Genomic DNA, 20035 nt, shown 5'->3' with positions numbered 1-20035 from the left:
CTCCTTCCTGCAAAAGCTGACGAAAAGATGCAACTCGAGCTGCCATGCTTTACATACTTCTCCGTAACTCATCAATCGCTTCACCACATTTTTGTTTCTTCATCATCAAAAAACAAAAAAGCATCGAGTTTCCCTCCTCGATTTGGGGGCTACAACAGCTACGTCTTTCTCGAGACAAACCTGCGAGCACGAGGTCGGCATTGCACGCGCAAAGGCCGTCGCCTTTGGCTTCCCCTTGACACGCCGCGGCGTCCGCTTAGCGTTTGGTTAACCGAGCAAATGCCGCTCGTTGGCTTTTTGCGGAGCACAGCTTGGCTTCTCTCTTTCTTCGTTTGTATTGGTTAATGAAAGAAGAATAGGATGGTTATAGGTTCGGAACCCGTCGGCTTCCATGTGGCTTCGGTGCTGTTGCTGCGAGGAACAGCTCCTCGGCCTGCACCTTCCCTCGCGATGACGACGACAGGGGGCTGCTGCTCTTTGAATCCACGTCGGCTGCTTTATGCTCTTCGGCCGTCATCACCCCGCCGTGGTCGAACAGGCCGTCGTTCATCAGTACAGAGAAGAGGGAGTAGACCGGGCGGTGGTCGGAGAACCGCGATTCGCCTCTCACGTAACTCATTTGCTTCATCCCCTTCCCCCGCCACAGTATACGATCGCACCTGTTACATCAACCACCGCACGACATTAGAACTTGGATACTGGAAACAGGACATCTCTCTCTCTCTCTCTCTCTCTCTCTCTGCTTCTTTGTTACCACTGTCATGTGATACTTGTGGTGTTCTCTGCTACAAACAACAGCCCTGCTGATGAAGAAGAGCATGTGGAAGAGCTGCGGTAGTAGCTATATTGCATGCTCGCCATGGGAATGGGCAATGGGCTGGTCAAACTCAATTACTTGGAATGCCAGCAACCGCTATTAGTTTACAGGACGTGTATGACACGGTCAACACATCGAACGACACAACAACGTAACTCTAATCTATGCAGTTCAAAGTCGGGGAAGAATAGAAAGGAGAAGAAGGATGATGGGGGATTACCAAGCAGGGGTGCGCCTTTTCTCTCTCGATTTTGCTTGATCGACGGCGTAAATGTCAGAATTCGCAAGGTATTTGTATGTCGGAGGAAAATATATCTTCCCTTCGTCCCATCCGGCAAACACACGTCCGGCTCTCTGTTCTATCAGAAGCTGCGAGTACATGACACCATGTAGAAGCTTAGTTTTGTTCTTACACGGATTTCCCAGTTCTATCGCGTATCTTTCTCTCACCTGGTCCTTCTGCAACAAGGTTTCCCAGTCATTCCTCTGCAACAGTTGATGGGTGTCGCTGTTCGTGGAAGCCAATCGGTAATTGAGATCTCCGAGCCATATAATCTTGCTGCAAGTTGAATTAATGGTCAGTGGAACAGCCCGACGACGACGATAGAGACATCAGTTCCAACGAGCTACTTTTTTGTTTCAGAAGCTCGATCGGAGGCTTACTCGTGCTCCAGAATTGTCTCCGGTAGATATGGCGCTGGCCCTGCGATCCTATGTGATTGCTGGAATCTAGTTCTCTTCATGATCTCCGCGACGTCCAAGTTCCTTCGGACCTCGTCGCCGTCCTTCTCTCCGGACGCCAAATGCGTGCAAATGAAGCAGAACGTGGTTCGCTCCAGAGTCATGCTGATCGAGATCGATCCCTGCAGGCGGGCGAGGCGTGTCAGGAGCTACTTGATGGCGTTGGTGAACAGCAAGGTGGGCGAACCTTGTTCCCCATGCAGCCCATGATGCCTCTGCCGACACAGGAGATCTCGAGGGCGCTGATGCGGTGCATGATGCTGGCTCGCACCCACACGCAGAGGAAGATGCCCACCATCTGCTTGCTCGCGGCGAGGCAGTAACCCCCGCGGTGCGGCGTGATCGATCCCAGGTAGAGATCCGGCGAGTCGCCGCCGCTGCTGGAGCTGGGATTCATGCTCGCGAGCTCGTCCTCGGGCTCCTCCAGCTCCAGCTCCATGGACAAGAGATCCGAGAAGCTGACCCGCGGCTTCTGAGCCGACGGGGAGTCGGACTCCGAGGCGTCGCCGTGGATTCCGGGGGGATTCAGCACCTGCCGAATGAGGGAGAGCCATTTGCAGGCGGGGCCCTTGTCCTCGGGGCCCAACACATTCCCGGCGTTCAAGGGGACGATCTCCTGAAACCTGCAGCAGAAGGACAGGATTAACATGGGCGATTCAGGTGCCACAAAGTCCGCCGCGACGAGATCGTGTCGCACACGGCCAGAATTATACAGAGCACCCCAAATCCTCAGCCTTCTCCTTCGAACATCATGATACCGATGCAAATGATTTCATTACGAGTTGTCGGTGCCGAAGGGATTAAGAAGCCAAGCGACATGTCTTGTTGAAATCGAACATCACTCGAAGAGAGCGAGTGATAACTGTAGTTATCAGACGAGAAAGGACGCTGATCTCAATCAGTAATCACAGTCCCATCTGTGTCAAATGCGATACAGCGGCACATCATTAAGAGCCCAACAAAATTGAGCTCCATTCATCATGTAGTAAGACTGCTTAACATCATGTCTTCTTACTGCTGGAGTGCTACTGCGGCGAAGCAACTTTCCAGTTCATCAGGTTTTGTGCGTGGCATGGGGGGTGGCACAAGGGATGGCAGTCGAAAGGACTTGGCCTTTCTGCTTCACATCATCCATCCGTAATACCATGTGCCAGACGAAAGAATGCATTCGCTGGTCACGATGAGAGACCACTCGGAGCATATAGTGGCGACAAGAAAAGGCTACACGGGATATGAGAAAAAGGAGCAGAAGAGAAACGGGACAGAGATGCTAGTGGTATTGGCTCGTTATCAGCATCTTTCATCGCTCCACCAGCTGGCTTTCCAATCTCTAGTGCTGGAACCATTAACCCCGATAGATCCTCGTGCTGCTGCTGGAGACTGCAATTGGATGGATGCATGCAGCAGCACGAGGATCTATAGGGGTTAATGGTTCCAGCCCACAAAACGCAACCACGTTTTGTGGTTAGATTGATGCCCCCATTTTTTTATGCAGTCAGTCAGTCCTCCACTTAAACAAGCCATCTGTGACCGTGGCAGGTGTTTTTGCGGTTGTGTAGAATAAGCTATCGCTAAAAGGTTCTTCCTTTTGGGAAAGAAGTTGATGAAAGCGAGGGAATCATCATGATTAGCAGCTGCTAAAGCTGGATGTAAGAAAACTAAAGGCAGAGCTGCATACTACTATATATGTAGAGGAGAGAGAGATACCCGAGGACATAGATGTCTGGGGAGGAAGGCGTGCTCATAAGCCAATCCCTGAGGTTGAGCCCACAGTGGGGCGGGCGCCCTCCCACGTTCCATGTCCCTACGACCATCCTACCCGCATCGTCGTCGTCATCATCAGCGGCGGCATGTGCGACACAAGTCGATGAGTTAATTAGTCCATGGCCTCACGGGGGATTAAACAAATGCGACGGCAACAACTCCAACATATTCTCTGTGGGATCAGTGCCCCCTTACCGGAGGTTGTCGATGGGCGGAGAAGAGCCAGTTGGCGAGTAGCTCGGCACGCGGGGAGGCTCGAGATTGTCACGGCCCTCCGCCAGCCATCCACCTACTAATTCATAGAAAAAGAAATTGAAAAGACTGAAACCTTTGGAGTTGTCTCGTTAATGCTTTGCAGATGATTGAGAGAGGAGTTGGGTTATGTTGTCGAGTAGCTGCGGAGTACCTGGCAAGTCCCTTCTCCTGAGCACGCTGCTGTCCTTGTCCGAACAGCTCTTCCTCCTCTGTACATCTCCGTTCTTCTCTGCTTTGATCCAAGGAGAAAGATGTCAAGTAATTCGATGACAGGAACAGGAGGCAATCGGAGGACTCGGACTTACTGCTGCGTTCAGAACAGATCTCTGAGGTCTTCAAGTTGAGCCATTTCCGGACTACAGTCTTGGGCCAAGAATAAGACTGGAGGGCAGAGGACATCTGACATGAGTTGGGAAACTCTACCGTGGTTTGTTTCTGTAAGAGAAGTCTCACCTTTTGTATCAGAGTTGGCTCTCGTCCCATTGCTCCGACGAGGAAGACGCACACCTGTGGAAGGAGAGAATCAAAACGATCGATCATCTTCGGAGCATGACGAACAAGGACACGAAACGACGCAAGGAAAAGGAAGTCATCCCATCCCCTCCTCTGACAAAGCCTTTGAAACTCTGTACAGAGAAGAGAAGAAAAAGGTGCGGAAGGTCGGAGTAGTTAACCAGAACCGTAAAGTGGCTTTTGAGACTAACTCGCTTTCTCCTACGACCAGTTGCCAAAGATATATGTAGATTTATGGACAGGCAAGAAATGGAAGGAAGCCAGAGATTGAAGCTAACGAGCTTTGACCGTGTCTCCCACCACTTTACCATCAAATCATGAGTGGCCTAAGTAGAATAAGAGTAAGAAGAAGAAGAAGAAGAAGCATGACTTGTGATGGCAGGACAGAGAAGAAATCTTGGGGAAATAAGAAACGAATGGTTTCATAAAAGGCTTCCTTTTATGAATGAAATGCGGAATAATTCCACTGTACGATTAATAGATCTTCGTTCCCCCGATTGATGTCCCGCATATCATGATATATACTGCATGAGGACGAATCAGAACGGCAAGAACGGGAGATGACTCCCCAGTTCATCATTATCGACATTGTCCAAGACATATCTTTTATCTTCTCTCAAGAAGAAAGCAAACGTACGGCAAGAAATCTTTTCAACACACGTTTCTCTGCCGGAAGAACACAGATATTACATGCACCCGAGTTACGCTTTCTAACAACTACACAAAGAAACCAATAAAGTTTGCTCCTTTTCTAGAGAAAGAAAGAGAGAGAGAGATAGAGAGTCAACAAGTGCAGAAATCTTACTTTGGACCAACGAAAAGGCGAGGAAGAAGAGATCTCGGCGGAGCGGCTCACCTTTCGTCCGCCTCCTCCTCCTCCCTTCTCGGCAGCCCTAAATCGAATGAGTCAGGCGAAGTCGATAGAGAGAGAGAGAGGTGAATGGCGAGGCGCAGTTTTAGTAGACTAAGGTGGCCACATCGCATGGCATCCGCGGCGGAGGGAGTGGCTTTTAAAAAGGTTTGTTTATTATTATTATTATTATTTACAATAGTTGTTATTATTGCTTCTGCGCCGGCGAATACGGTTCCGTACAGCGTATTCCTTCGCATCAGACGGTCCAGATCGATCCGTTGGATACGGCCAGACATAGCGAGAGAGACGAGTGCTGGTATGGCTGTTACTTGGAATCCGCCTGTCCACATGTTACCCTGTTGACGGTAGACTTGCATGGAACCGGTCATCTCCTATTCCTGGGTCACTCCTCGCTCCATTGTAATGTATATGAGGAAAATAATTATAATTATTTATATTTTATTGCGATAATCTATCAATATCCTTTTCCTTTTTCTTTTGGTCTCTTGTTTGTGGTCCTCAGCAGGTCGTCGTAGATCGAGACCGACTGCATCAGGAGATGAAATGAATCCAAAGCGAACGCATGAAGGAAATGGACGGTTCGAAGGGAGAGGATAGAGTCAGATTTTGGTGGTTTGTATGGAACCACCACCAGGGAAGCAACAAGGATGGGGAGCCCAAGCAGACTCTGCGTTGCTTTCTCCTCTAGTCCGTTCTCGGATAGGCAATCTATCACCGTGTTCGCAGCAGTGGCAACAAGATCACAGCCGATTTTTTTGAAATCTTGTGGCATAGAGACGAGCAAATCGAGTCAAACCACCAAAGATATCTACGAGGAGGATGCCCGGAAGACATGTATCCCTGAACATGAATGCAAGGCTGAGGTAGAAGATTTGTGTTTGTAAACATAGAACCAGCAGATCCGGCTGGGGATGTAAACAGGGTGCTTTACCATGGCGTCCATCTTCCTCTCAACTAAGCTTGTGCGCGAAACCATCTGCAGAGCGGAGAGACAGATGACGTCCACCATGGACTTCTCTTCTGCAAGATCGTATCAGGAAAGAGAAGGGGGATAATTCTCACGGAACATGTATGAACAACGATCTAACCAGTCGTACTGTCCAAATTAGCGATTAAGATGCATGATTGACGTACGCTCATGACATTTTGTCTGACGGAAATGATCAAGCTGTAGTAGAATTGTTCTACACTCATTTTGTGGTGGTGTTGGCGTGTCGTCATTCGGTATCCGTCCATCACATTGTTATGGACTTAGTTAGTTTTGCTTAAGTCATGAGGTACCTATGCGAAGCCTTTACTGATATTCTTCCGTGAACATATACAAGTATTACATCAAACATCATGTTTAGAACTTTGTCCGTGATATTCTTCCCCACTTATTCCTTCGACGTTCTCGTCGAAGCCTTTGCTGATACTACAACTCCTCGCCTTTGTTGAGTTTTCAATCTTCTGCTCCAACTGCAATACGCCTCTTAGCTCCCAGCTACTCTCCGCTGTTGTTTTTGAGTAGTCAAACTTTTGATCTGCCATGCTGCTTCAACTCGCTAATGACTCTGATTCTAGTGTGAGGTTGGCTTAGTTGTGTTGATCCCTTTTGGTTCATAAGGATCCTCCAAATGAAAGAAAAGACCATCCTTACTATGTGCCAGTTTCTCAAATGCCTCATGCTGCTTGAACTGGGTGTATGCTTGTTGGAGCTTTAACGAGCATCGCCTCGTAAACTTCTAAAGTTTTGGGTCCTTCCTCCACAAAATTTACTCATCGACTCTTCTTTTACTTAGTTGTCACTTTCAAGTAGATTCGTATCACTTCCGCTTTCGATTGACATTCTGTTGGAAAATGAAGCGGATAATCTACTCTTAGTAGCACTGATCATCATTGGTAAGGATTTGACAACTATTATCTTCTAATATCTTCGAAGGGTCTTTGAACCTGTGCAAAGCTCCTCTGCTGGATAGATAAGAGAATTGGGGTACTCAGTTTCGCACATTCTCTTAAGAGTTGAGAAGGAAATGGTTACTTGACTTCGCCTGCCTCCTCAAGGGTTGTACTCTATGCATCGAGTTGGTTACTGGCCTTTGCCTGCTCTTTACTCACACTTCTGAAGCACTTGAAGTGTTTGCACTCCTTGCATTGAGTTAGCTACTGTGATTCACCTTCACAATACCATCGAACTTCTGGAATGCAAGAAGTTTTCACCCCAACTTGGAGTAAGTCTCTAATAGTTTTGGTCGCTTTTGGGATTGTATCGTCTTCTCCAACAACCTGGCCACCTACTCCACTGAGTAGTAAAGGTACAGCACTACGTACTGCCTGCTTCGTTCCTTGGTCGTGCACTATTGCATGACCCAAAGTCCTTCACTTTCGGCTATCTTGATGAGAAGTCCGTTGACACCGGTCTTACGAAGTTCCTTGGCCTCTGCCCTTCAGCCTTGTCTCAGTACTTGGAGTTTGCTTCTGCATGCTTCACCTCCTCGGCCCCTTTCACGACCAAGCACTCTCCCTCCATGAGAGCAAGGGATCAATGACTTTCACAGAAGTCCAGCCTTTGCAGTACCATGGCGTTGCCATGCCCATGGCCCTACTATCCGTTGCCTCGCATCTACATCCCTTTTCTTCATAATCAATAGATATATCTCTGTGGCACTCTTCCGAGTCCACTTCCATTCTAACTGATGCTTGATTTTGGGTAGCTAAGTCCCTTTGGACTCATCGTCGCTTTCTCGCCCTTTTCGACCCCCTGCTTCAATACCTCAGTGTTCTCCAAGTAGCTCCCTTTGGTCGATAGAAAGACAGAATGCAACTCCCATACATGGCCTCAGCCATCACATTGTAGGGTTTGCACCGATTCTATTCTCCTTAGCTTCCTTGGTAGCAACGTTCGCTTACTCAACCTTATCCTCTGACTTGTCGGGCCCCCTTAAGCGAATATGGGCTCTAGAGTAGTCCAACTCTCCAGCTGCTTCGATCATACCTCTGCATGATTAAGTCCCTCCCATGGGACTCACTAGTACTTGCATTCGAACTTTCCCTCGGTAGAACACAGCCCCCATATGCTGATAACTAAGGCTTTCATCTGATGTAAGATTCGATGCACGCATAGAAGACCTGCTTCTGCGGTACCATAGCCTTCACTCTTTTAATCCATAGCCCTTCTTGTCGTTGTGTTGTTCACCGAAGTGGAACTTCCAGTAGCTCCTGATCATATCTCTGTATGATATAGTCCCTCACGGGACTATGTCGTGTGTACCGCATTGTCGTATTCCACTATGATCCGCTGCACCACTGTCGCCAGTATTTATGTGAGCTTTGCATAATTGTTTCGGTCGCTGAGCAACTCATTCCACCTTGCATAGTCTCATCCTTTACCAAGCGCCTCGCTTGCCGTGAGCACCATCAAGTATAGTTGTCAATGTCGAGCCGTAGCTCGAACTCAGCCATCCCAACCTTTGTGCGCTCCACATTCTTCCAAGCTTGTTTGTTCTCGTGGTGCCTCTTGCGCGAAGGGTTGGCCATTCCTCTGAATGCCAATCTCATTTGTCCGCTCCTCCGAACGACTCCTTTTCCCTACGTCTCTATGCTTGTTTTCCCCCAAACGGTCGCTCGTGTGCTGACTGCCCTCAACGCAGCCCTGTTAGGTCCCTCACATTTGCATGCCAAGTGTTTCTATGAGTTCTTGTCTCGCTCTGATACCATCTGTCACGAACTTAGCTAGTTTTGCCTAAGTTGTGCGACATCTATGCATGTCCGTCCACAAAGGTCAGCCTCCCCGAAGCCTCTCATGGTCCCTTAGAACCTACAAAAGAGAAAACGGTTAGAGAAAACGCTTCACTCGGGATCCACAAACAAACATTTCCAAAAACACCTCATAGACAATACAAATTATAAATAAACTTTGCAAGCTCTGAACAGTTGCACAATAAAGGATCAAAATGGTTCATTACAGATCGAATATCTCTCACAAGTATTGACACAATATTTATTTACAAGCCTAAAAAGATCATCAAATCTAACTAAAATAGGACAGTTAAACCTTCGACCGAATATAAACTAGTATTATATCAAACATCCTTTTAGAACTTTATCCGTGACAACATCATAACGAGTCAAGGGTGAGCAGATCATGAGAATTATGTCCACACCGCAGTCCAATGCATCTGAACTCGACGAACGAATGCATTGGAGCACCTGACAATCGTGACCTCGGCCTTGGTTCGCATTTATTCCTGCATCTCTCTCTCTCTCTCTCTCTAGCCACGGGTTTGGAGAACACTAACAACAGCAAGCGTGTTTGGTTGCTCGCCAGTCGCTCGAGCCCAGTCCTACACCGCCAAATCAAATAATTGGCGTCTTCTTCTCGATTGCTCACTCGTAAATGATGATGATGATGATGTGGGAGTACTACAGTCCACCAAAGTCCATTTTCAGTGAAACCAAACACAATGAATTGGGAGTATCGTTCATCGTACCCAAAGTCCATATCATGGAGGGTTCGTTTTCGATCAAAGAAAAACGTCGATCGGATTCAGGGATGAAAGTAATCCCTCAGGACAAACATCCAATTGGCAGCACTCTCGGGATGACACCAACAGCAAACAACGAGTGGTTGGGGAAATCTCCGGTGCCCACTTCCGTCATTGTTGAAGGCTTTATATCAGAGAGAAAAATATTACGAAGAGGGATTCTCGGTGAACTCGGTCCATAATTTTTTCCCCCTGTCGATTTCTCGATAACTACATCACGATTCAAAGGACGTGTTGCTGTACAACAGTACGCGAGACGGATTTCCTCCATGTCCCAATGATTGCAAGACTTGCAATGTGAGATAAACCGATGAGAAGAGAAGAAGAAGAAGAAGAAGAAGAAGAAAGCAAATATTTTTATACACTTTGATTACAACTTTAAATAATTAGTGTGCACGATTTAGCATCAATCCGATCCAATCCAATCTGTTCCACCTAACAGGAATATATGTCCATGGAAACGCCAAGAACAGGCACTTCTTTTGTTCTTGGTAGAGTCAGACATGGACTCTGCTCCAAATTCCATCATAAAGATTAAACAAAGTAAACAAGAATTTTAGGATGCTTATTGTCATTGGCTTTGGGAAACCCCACCATCTCTGTCACTGATCACCATAAGATAAGTAGACATGCTTTGTTGAAGACAAATGCCAGTATCATGTCCTAAACAAAGGTATCCATCATGAGAGGTCTTGCTGCCCCACTGGGAATTAGCCACCGACTCTCCTCGTTTGAGGCTTGGAGTGGCTCCCTCTCCCTCTGATCGTGTTCTGCAATGATCCATCTCCTCTCATATGTTCATCCTTCTCTCCACTGGAAGAATAATTCTATAAATTCTTTTCCAGATAACATCATATCAAACAAATTTGCCTTATCATGCACAACAAATCCCACAAATTATCTTGTTTTGGAAGCTTCCCCCCTTCTTGTCAATGGCTGTGATCATTAGCAAAGACTCAAATGAGTTAGTTCATCATCGGTACATTTTATACTAAAAGTTGTTCTTGCTGCTTAATCTATGGCCTATGGCATTGTTGTTGGAGAATATGCTTGTTGTGTGATTGACCCGTATGTTCTTGGTGGAACCATTTCATGATCATCAAATGTTTGGTGGGGAATTAGTTTCATCGCTTGAACCAATAGCTCCATGGTATCAGCACATTTAAGTTTGTTCTGCCATCACCGTCTTATAATGTTTGTGTCAGAATCATCATCGCCCAGTCTTTTTGAGAAATTGAATCTTGGTGTATGAGAATAAAACAAAAAAGATCTTCTTAAAAGATCAACGGAGTTCTTTCTGATCAACCAACCCAAACTAGATAGTATATCATGTTTGCTAGATTCTCCTCTGAGTTGCTCGAGGGTGGAGGCTCTTTGCCACCACCATTGATCGAAGAACAGGCTTCGAATGTTCTTATGGATTGGATGAGGACAACCTGATAGCTCTACCGCCAAATAATGGCAGCTGCGTGGGCTGTTTAAGACGATGAATCAGACATATACTCGTCCGGCCTTTTGGGCGATTCTGCCGCTGGCAGTGCTCGTTTTTCCTCAACGTTTCAGCCGGCCTCTTTTTTCTTCGTGATGACATCCGAAGCTTGTGGATGCTGCACGGCAGTGGTTTGAGGCACTTGTACCATGTTCTTCTTGCTATGGGAGTGCAGACCTGCAGAATACACACGGATGTGTAGCGGCAGCATGTTTGTCGTCGTCCTCGATCGCCTGCCGATTCGGGCCAGGCTTAGTCGCCAAATTTGGGCTTTAAGGCGCTCCCATGGTGGTCGAGAGCTTAAATTATGTCGAGGCCGATGAGACGTGGGAGTCTCGCGCCCTGCATGCACACGAGGTCGTGGGACGTGAGTTCCACGCCATGGCGTGTTCCCTGCACTTGCATGACGAGAGTGGTCCGTGTGCAACTTGAGGTTGCCACAGTGAGCAGAGAGGAAAGTCGCAGGCAAGCTCGATCACTTCCCCGTCCCATTCACCACCTGCATTAACTCGTTAAACTTCAAACCTATGGACCGCTCTGCAACCACTGCACACCACTTCAACTTTTGTTTAGGTCATACCACTACGTATGAAGCGGAGTCAAACTTCCTCTGCTGGCTTTTCACCGTCGAAATGAAGGGTTCCATTCACAACCCAGATTACAGAGGCAATATACTGTACAAAATCTTCTCATCATGACCGGCTCGTGATCCATTAATAGTCAGTAAGATCAATAAAATTTCGAACAGCAATCATCAAAAAGCTCAAAACACGCCTAGTATTCATCCCACAGATGTGGTGAACGACGAGAGAAGACGAGGAATTAAGACAGAGGTATAGGCGGATTGATCAATGAAAGCAGTCCAACACCATAGAAGGAGTTGTGTCCGCGAGCTCGAACCCAAAAATCTTCTTCCGGTAGTCACCGTCTCCCTCTGACGGTGGCATGTTCAGGTCCAACCACAAGGTCCTCTTGTCCTCGGGCTTCTTCCCCGTGAGGGCCTGCGGAGCGGCGGCTCTATGCCGCCTCATGTGGCCGCCCAGGGCCTGGCCGATGGCGAACTCGAGGCCGCAAACGGAGCACTCGTGCACCCTCGGCTTCGCGAGCTCCGCATGGACCTGACCCTGGCGGTCCGCCGCGATCCTCGGCTTCTTGTGGCTCGCCCGGTGGCCCCCGAGCGCTTGGAAGGACGGGAACTGGCGGTTGCAGGTCTTGCACGCGAAAACGCGGACCGGAGATGCCCGTGACGAGATGTCGATGATCTCCTCTCCGCCGCTGCTGCCACGAGAGAGAAGCACGAGAACGTTAGCCACGTTGACGCTCTCCATCTGATCTCCTTCCTCTCCGTCTCCACATCTCTTCATGTCTAAACGGAAGCAGAAGACGAAAACGTTGCGGGATGTTTCACTCAGGAAAAGGTCGTGAGATGCAGTAGAACGCACGGAATGGAAGCAATGAGAGGAGAGAAGAAAGCGTTGGTGTATTTATGGTTGTAAAGCCTTTTCCTTACGTAAGCACTGCAGTGCCTATCAAATATGGAGCCTCAGAAACAGTTTTCTTGTTGAAACGAGTCTCCGGGAGCAGTTGGGCTGTATCGTCTCGTGGCGAACACGCAAGGCTGAGGTAGTGATGACAGCAGCAGCGCGCACACAAAGATGGGTCTCTGTCTTTCTAGAGTTCCAAGCGTTCTCCGGTCGAGTGAGGGGGAGAGTGATCACCGGTGGACAAAAGGTTCTTTGCTACTCAACTAATAGTAATTAAAGAGTGGAAGTGGATATGCGCTTGGCAACACAGGAAGGACAGCAGTTGGAAGTCTTTCACATTTGAGCCAACTTGCCCCCGCTGTCTCCTATGGTATGGATCCATGACGACTCCACTGAGTTGGCGTTTGCAGTCAGAGAGAGGTATATATGAACACTACAACTGGTACTTAAATACAGCTTCACTTGCTAATTGATCTTTGTTGTGCTGCCATGCCAACCACTAACCTTACATAGGCTTATCTGTTGCAGAGGCAAGTTTAGGTTCACAAAATAGACAGATCATGACCAGTTCAGTGCAGAAGCATAAGGTCATAAGCTCCTGTTATCAGTTGGACCTTGGGGGGGGTGGGGGGACGGCAAAATTAGAATTAGCCACTTACTGCAAGACTTTTTTTTCCTAGAAAGAAAGAACTTGCTTCGAGCCTTGTTTCTTTTTCCCTTTTTTTCTTTCCCTGTGTGCACGCAATTTCAAACAGTTGGATACTACAGATCCATCAACTGTATCTATCAGGACGATCACCCACCTAATCTTGTTCAACGGCGTCATGTTTGCCTACGGAAAGATCCTTCTATATACTGAGGCCTCTGGATTCTGATTCCTGTTGGATAAAGACCCACAACAAATATACATACAGCTGGAGATGATCCAACGATGCATGACTGTCTCTACAAACTTTGTCAGCGTTGATTTCTTGGACCGAAAGCAACCACAGCCAGAAAAAGGCAATCATCTGATCTTTCGTGCGTGTTAGTAGAGCTCATCTCCCTTATTTGACTTTCGTAAGAGCCACCAACACACTCACCCTGCCTCGGCCTAGTCGATTCCTTCTGATACCTTACTTCCTTATTAATCTGCACAAGCACATCCGTCTGTGTTGCAGTCCACTAAGGTTGGTCATAGAATGATCGGACTATTCTTGGATTAAACACTCGTCAAATGATTCATTATATAGGACGACGAAGCAAGTATAATGCAACATTACTGGTCCATGTCCTTGTCGTTCTGGACGTGCTGGCCTCCACCCAAACCTGTTCCAAACGAGGCAACTCTCTCGCAGAAACCAGCAGCTGCGTTTTGAGTGTTTAAAGCAGGCGAATCAGAACGCAGGAACGACCGCTCTCCTCTTTTTCATTAACTAATGAGATGGATCCTTGCACTTCTTGGCTTCTCAATTTATAGATTAAGGAAGAGGACAAGGCAACCGAAAGCCGCAGATGACTTGTGGTACTCTCGCTTCCTCCGGAAAGAATCAGCTGTGCCGCAATTTTTCCGAATCCATCCAATGGACATCGAGAGAAGCAAAAGCTTCTCAAGTCTGATGACTAAGCTTTATTATATGGATCGAGTGGTCTTGTCGATGAACGTAGACACCCAACTGACGCAAGAACTCCAGGAACTCACACAACATGAACCACACGATATCGCCGACCTGAGAGTAGATTAGGCTGATCTTGAGGTGCGTCACTTCCAGTTTAATCTTTTATATCACGACCAGTTGGCTGGCGCGGCTTCACTGCTGATGTTGTTAGTTGTTGGTACTACTCGAGTCACCATCAAGGAAGTTCATCTGCTTTGGATGGATGGAAAGCTACAGCAGCTGAGTGCATCTTGTCTTTAGGGTATACCCCAACCTAGTTAATGCCCATCGGATTCCAGAGTCTATATTATCCATCTCTGCTCCTGAGGGCCAACGATTTGGAGTTAAAACATGGCGGAGAACAGCTGAGGCTGCTTACTAAATCCAGGAAAGAGATAGTGGACCAGCTAAATGTGTAAAGGAATTTGTGTCAAGGGGAATATAAATGGAGAGAGAGGAGAACTTCTGCGCTGACTTTGCTGCTCTGAACCATACATTTAGTAGCAGGGAATGTCAACGGGGCCATATGGTGCAGGAGAGACATTCTTTATCAAGTCAACTACTGCTACGGGGAATCCATTTCTGCTGTATATTGTCATGAAATAAATACAATATATATATTGTACATATCATATTCCCCTGCTGCTTACACAAACATACTGCCAACCAACCATCTCTTGTTGACCAAAACTCCTATTTCTTTTTAGTCTTCGACAATATATTGGGATCCTATTAGTTGTAATTCTAGAGTGTGTCTAGCCAAGGCAATCGAGAAAGCACAACGAACGAAGTCACCACAGGCCGATCAATGTTCGGCTTCCTATCCTTGTCTCCCTAGTTGACCTTGCCTTTTATATTTAGGAATAAAGTGAGCAAAAGTCAAACTTGTGCTCCTTCTGTCAACACACAGACAGTGAATGGGCGAATTGGAAGATCATGAAAGCGAATGAATCAAGTGGAAAGAGGAAGCAGAGGAAGACCCTACGAAACACCCTCGTTTTTTTCTGGTGGGCCTCGTCGTAGGCCGTGAGTCGTTCTCATCCTGCATCAGTGTTTGGTCACATATGCCATTAAAGGTAAGCCCATGGGACTTAGCTAAATACCTAGAGAGAGAGAGAGAGAGAGAGCGTCAGTCACAATGCACTAACACTAACCAAGTCAAAGAAGTAGTTAGTGATTCTCGATGCCTTGTTTTTAGTACACACGCAATAAGAGGTTTCGTGGAGCTAAACTGCGTTGCTTTTCCTTGAATGCCTCTCTCGTTGGCATAACAACGTGCCTTGATCAGCAAGGCAAAAGAAAGCATTCACATACATGAGACGAATGCTCCTCCTCGGTTGCAGAACAGATTCTTACTCTATTGTTCTTTGGGGCTTTTTAGGCTGACGCAGTCTCTTACTGATTCGTTCTCCTTACGTTAGCTTCCAAAGACTCTTATTCATCCCGGGGTTCATCGTTGATCCGCTTGCTTCCGAGAGTGCTGCGCGAGATTGGTGCGTTTGACTCTCTCCTTTCCACGGCCTTGTGCTTCCTGGGGATGCATTTGGCACGGACGCCCTCGATTTCCTTCTCCGCAAGCTCCAGTTTCGAGCACCTGCTCACATTTAGGAGCATCGATTAGCACCGCCCATTACAGTTAATGAACAACGTCGTTGACCATTCGAAAGCAATCATGGATTAAAATTGGAGTCATGGCGGAAGAGCTCTGTTTCACAGGGTTTGCTCGAACATAAATTGAGATTGCTAAGCAAGCATGGGATGGATGATTAGAAGTATACCTCACTTCATCACGGTGAGATGACGAGGTAAATTTCGCTTGCGACCACGAATGTGAAGATATTATGACGACAAGGGCAGCATCCGAATGACCATGCAGTGGTAAAGACCTGAAGAAGGCGAACACATACTGGAAGACAAGGCTGGTCTGACAATGCAGCAGGGGAATCCAGCTGTGGTAGCTTCAGGCTCTTCCCTTACCCGGCAGGGCAAAAGGCTGTCCTGCGTCCCCGGCAGCGGTGACCGAAAAGGATGAGAGTAAAAGGTGCAACTTTCTGACACAGCCCAACCCATTCTAGCAGTGCAGTACATGTTCTGCCTACCCAACCAACAATCTAATATATGCTTTTGGCACGATTAATCCCAAGAGCTAACAACGCTGCTTAGCCAACTCAAAATGCAAATTGTCTTGTCCAAAATAGATTAATCATGGCTATCGAGAACTGGGAAGGAAAAGGAAGATGAGCAGTGTTCAGTCGATTCATGACTACGTTTTCATCAATCATGTCAGTTTGAACGAAAACATAGCACAGCACAGGTCAAAGAACATCATTTACCTCAATAAATTGGTGATTAATTAACAAATAATCATAGCAAGGATGCAGATTTGTTATAGAAACGATGTGTGCAAGAACCCCTGAGGTGACGAAAGCCTTACCTGTCCGCGTTGTAAGAGGAGGACCTCTTCAGGCCGGGGAAGTCGGCACGGCCGTCGCCTCCCTTCTTCGTCTCGATCAAGCTCCCGCTGAAGTACTCTTTATCCTCCAGCCTGATCCGCGAGAAGCTGTTGCCCTCCATCAAGCCGTCCGCCACTTTCGCGCCGCCGAAATCGGACCCTCCACGTGGCGCAACCTTCTCCTTGCACGACGGCGGCGACGCCGAGATACCGTGATGGTCCTTCACGTTGATGGAGCCGCACGACAGCAGGTGCATCAGCACCGCCGACGCTCGCATCCGCCCGCTTGCATAGCCCCCCACCGTAGGGTCGTGGTCGTCGAGCCCCACAGTCGTGGCCGCGGAAGCCGACGCCCGTACGTCCGCCTTAAGTAGTGTCTCCAGGGTCTCCGGGCTCGAAGACGACGGCGGCGGAGAGATCTCTTCCCGCTCCAGCTCGGTGGTTGGGGGCTCGGCCTCCTCCACCATCGGGATCAACGCTCGGCGCCCGTCGTCCCTGGCAACAGCGGCCCGGTGCCTGCTCCTCCCGTCGTCGGTCTGCGTGGACGCGTCCGCAGCCTTGACGCCGGTCTCCACCGCCAGGTCGGTCTTGTAGACCTTGTACTCGTTGAGGTCGAGGGAGCTCCAAGGCGCCCTTTTTTTCCTAATTTGCAAGATTTCGGGATCTTCGTGCACGGATTTGGGGATCGGCAGCGGCTTGTCGGAGGCATAAAATGGGGCAATGGTGTCCTGGGAACTGGGAGAGGAGACGGGTTGGAGGAGCTCCGACCCCTTGAGGACGTACTCGTGGCCGTGCGCCGGGTAGATCAGATCGTCCTCGGACAGATCGTGCCACACAAATCCATTCTTGTAGCACCTGAAACATCCAAAACCGAGTGAAACGAAGAAATTGCACGAAGAAGGAAGGGGCAAAGACAGCGTTAGAAACGGAGGCAACGCTACCGTTTGGAGGACCAAGAGTACAAACTGGCCATTCCCTGGCCTCTGAGAAAGTTGAGACGTTCGATCACATCTGAAGATACAACATATTAGATGTCAAAAAGATCAAGAACAGAGTGTGAAAAAATGGGGAGCTCTCGGATTTTAGGGCGTACCTCTGAGGTAGAGGCCGTGGCTGGAGGAGAGGGTGACCTCCATGAAATGGGGGTGCTCCAACTGGCCATTCCGGGAGAGGTAGTACACCACGGGGACCCTCCTCGGCTTCGGCTCCTTCCACACTTTGGTCCTCTCGGGACTCGTCTCCCGGTCCCTCCATTGCCGCAGGGGCTCCCTCCTCCCTCGCGAGGAAGCCGCCGCCATTAAGCCCCCCCTAATGCAGAGCAACACCAAAGGGATTCGTGGCTCGAACAAAAGCAAAACAAGGGGAAAAGTCGGTCTTTTTATAGGCACATGGACGATGCGCCGTTCGGGGAGCTCAGAGAGGAGGGAGGGAGGGAGGAGAGGGGAATGGGAGGGAAAGGACGGTGGTAAGGGCTTGGAAAGAAGAGACGCGGGCGGATTCAAGTGGGGATGTGCCGTGGACAAGAAGAAACCACCAAACACGCCTCATGGGCTCACAGTAACCCTGGATATGTGGTTGGGTTGTCATCAGGCGCATCAAGATTCGCACAAGAAAGTGGACGTACGACGTGATTCCTCGAGGTCATCAAACGCTCCCGTGGTAAAGGATCGGCTGCTCCCTCGTCGTCTGAAAAGTAACCGGCGACCATGTCCTCTCTACCGTGCATCTGCCCGAACACAAGGCCAAGCATCAATTTCAAATGGAACTGCCGCGGCCATGGCCATCCAAATCCCCTCCCAACCACCAGCCATAAAGTTGGACGTCATTCCATCTGTTTGACCATTGCCTATCCCTCCATTAAATACTCCGACGCACGGGTTGTGGCAGCATACCGCCATTAGTACCTCGGAACCAACCATGTCGCCGAAAGACGTCTATACTAAACACCAACTCGGCTGCTGGTTGAGTACTTTGACGTGTATGTTCAGCGTAAAACGAGTATCGTTATGTGCCAGATGGGTCGTCGAAGCCTGCGAGGGTGGCAGCGCATTTTGTGCTGCACGCCGCAGCCGAGGATGGTCTCATCTTATATTTTAAGGAACGGGTAGAAAGATAGGGTGGCTGCATTTGGTCCACTTGCTGCTGTCAAGAGAAAGGGAGGAAGAGAAGTTGGCTCCGTGGAGTCAAAAGGTGTCGCATTAATACACCACCATTGGAAGAGAAGATGGTCAGCAACAGTCCACGATGCCGTCGCTGCACTACAGCGTCGACTGGTGTCGGCTGATAAAGAGTACTCTTGGCACGAATGGAGGAGAAGGCTCCGAGTGCTCGTCTCGCTCTCTCTCTCTCTCTCTCTCTCTACCCTTGACAATACGGTCTGCTGGGCCAAACCATTTATTTCGGGCTGAGTCCCATTATCATCGTGTTTATGCCAAATCACATCGGTCCAGTAGGTGGAATAATTAGCTTCTTTCTTGCGAGAAAACTGAGGCTGCTAATGTTAGCATGCACTTGTGCGTCTTGACTGAAACAAAGAATGGATACCTCCTGTGACTCTCTATTCTCAAGAGATCCCAACACTGTACCAGGCATGGCCGGTATGGAGTGATGAGACGAGCGACCTGCAGCGTGGAGCCACCGAGATGACGACTGGGGATGCCACTTGCACGCAGACAGTGATGTCTCCGGGACGATGCTCTTCCCACACCAGTTCAGGTTCGCCGAACAGTCGACTACTTCCCCGGGATCGACTGGGGGAGTCCCAGTAAAACGAAAAGCCCAGATTGCCCAGCAAAGCCCACCGATTGCATGAGTTCACGACAGTAAAATGTATAGTTACCAACTAAATCCAATAAACAAATATATATGAGATAGATAGATAGCTATAGATGACTTTTTAAGGAGGAGCTCGAACATGGCAGGATCCAATGGACAAGACCTCCCAGATTTTGTTGTCTCGCAAGGCTTGGCCTCTTCTCACCGGACACCCTACGACTCTACTTGTTCTTGGTTTTATTGTATGATGCTCCTTGTGGCCATAGGCTTTTCATATCACTCAGTATGGTTTGGCAGAGACCCGTAAAGAAAGGTATAATAGTTTGGATGTCAACTCTATGATTAGATCTTCCTCAGTATATCATGCCACAACTTGTTGATATTACCTATTCGATAAGCCAGGGAATAGCCTCATGTGTACTAAACTTACATGCTACTTAAGAGCAAAAGCGTATGTGGACCAAAACATATGATTGTGTATGTAGATTGGTAGGTCTATGATTAGCGTAGACTCAACAACTAGTCAACCCCATAGTACTGATGCTGATAAGCCAATCAAATCAACATGTGTTGGCTGTTGACTATCAAATCAATCTAGGACACGTGGTAACACAAGTTGCCAAAAGGAGGCGCGAGGTAGATTGAACAAGTCCTTGTTTCTTTCTGAGAAGTCTTCGTGGCATGTGGAAGGAGGAGCTCATGAAGTAACTC

General features: G+C 48.3%; 3 protein-coding genes across 8 annotated transcripts; all 3 read right to left on the bottom strand.

Moving 5' to 3' along the window:
* Positions 1-11: 11 nt before the first annotated feature.
* LOC135586377 (type I inositol polyphosphate 5-phosphatase 8-like) lies at positions 12-5075 on the bottom strand. 5 transcript variants are annotated; one of them, XM_065110184.1, is made up of 11 exons: positions 4947-5035; positions 4031-4084; positions 3883-3958; positions 3729-3809; positions 3518-3614; positions 3266-3373; positions 1746-2181; positions 1481-1680; positions 1268-1376; positions 1038-1186; positions 12-659 (listed from the first exon to the last, which is right to left on the bottom strand). In XM_065110184.1, exons 2-11 carry the CDS (start codon positions 4058-4060, stop codon positions 365-367), a joined length of 1581 nt encoding a protein of 526 aa, XP_064966256.1. In that variant the 5' UTR covers positions 4061-4084; positions 4947-5035; the 3' UTR covers positions 12-364. The 5 variants fall into 5 exon arrangements, with proteins under 5 accessions (XP_064966256.1, XP_064966255.1, XP_064966258.1 ...); XM_065110183.1 differs by having other exon boundaries at positions 13-659; positions 4896-5075; XM_065110186.1 differs by having other exon boundaries at positions 13-659; positions 3518-3611; positions 4896-5075.
* A 6576-nt stretch (positions 5076-11651) lies between these two features.
* On the bottom strand, positions 11652-12410 carry LOC103986149 (zinc finger protein ZAT11). The gene has a single exon (XM_009404062.3). The coding sequence runs from the start codon at positions 12338-12340 to the stop codon at positions 11825-11827; it is 516 nt and encodes a 171-aa protein (XP_009402337.2). The 5' UTR covers positions 12341-12410; the 3' UTR covers positions 11652-11824.
* A 2837-nt stretch (positions 12411-15247) lies between these two features.
* Positions 15248-18309, bottom strand: LOC103986150 (protein SOSEKI 5). 2 transcript variants are annotated; one of them, XR_010487223.1, is made up of 5 exons: positions 17643-18247; positions 17491-17560; positions 16532-17404; positions 15876-16316; positions 15555-15691 (listed from the first exon to the last, which is right to left on the bottom strand). XR_010487223.1 is itself a non-coding variant. In XM_009404063.3 (4 exons), exons 1-4 carry the CDS (start codon positions 17845-17847, stop codon positions 15532-15534), a joined length of 1308 nt encoding a protein of 435 aa, XP_009402338.2. In that variant the 5' UTR covers positions 17848-18309; the 3' UTR covers positions 15248-15531. The 2 variants fall into 2 exon arrangements, 1 of the variants encoding a protein (XP_009402338.2); XM_009404063.3 differs by lacking the exon at positions 15876-16316 and having other exon boundaries at positions 15248-15691; positions 17643-18309.
* Between the last annotated feature and the right edge of the window lie 1726 nt (positions 18310-20035).

The sequence above is a fragment of the Musa acuminata genome, chromosome BXJ2-5 (genome assembly GCF_036884655.1).
Source record: "Musa acuminata AAA Group cultivar baxijiao chromosome BXJ2-5, Cavendish_Baxijiao_AAA, whole genome shotgun sequence".
Taxonomy (NCBI): domain Eukaryota; kingdom Viridiplantae; phylum Streptophyta; class Magnoliopsida; order Zingiberales; family Musaceae; genus Musa; species Musa acuminata.
This window is presented reverse-complemented; position numbering and strand designations above follow the sequence as displayed.

What these genes read in the sequence shown, in the direction of transcription:
- LOC135586377 (XM_065110183.1), bottom strand. Translation starts at nt 4,060, where the DNA reads ATGGGACGAGAGCCAACTCTGATACAAAAG. An exon ending in CAGGAGAAGGGACTTGCCAG is followed by an intron (nt 3,615 to 3,728) that starts GTACTCCGCAGC and finishes TCTATGAATTAG; the next exon opens with TAGGTGGATGGCTGGCGGAG. An exon ending in CCAGACATCTATGTCCTCGG is followed by an intron (nt 2,182 to 3,265) that starts GTATCTCTCTCT and finishes CTTCTGCTGCAG; the next exon opens with GTTTCAGGAGATCGTCCCCT.
- LOC103986149 (XM_009404062.3), bottom strand. Translation starts at nt 12,340, where the DNA reads ATGAAGAGATGTGGAGACGGAGAGGAAGGAGATCAGATGGAGAGCGTC.
- LOC103986150 (XM_009404063.3), bottom strand. Translation starts at nt 17,847, where the DNA reads ATGGCGGCGGCTTCCTCGCGAGGGAGGAGGGAGCCCCTGCGGCAATGG. An exon ending in CCACGGCCTCTACCTCAGAG is followed by an intron (nt 17,561 to 17,642) that starts GTACGCCCTAAA and finishes TTGTATCTTCAG; the next exon opens with ATGTGATCGAACGTCTCAAC. An exon ending in TACTCTTGGTCCTCCAAACG is followed by an intron (nt 17,405 to 17,490) that starts GTAGCGTTGCCT and finishes TGGATGTTTCAG; the next exon opens with GTGCTACAAGAATGGATTTG.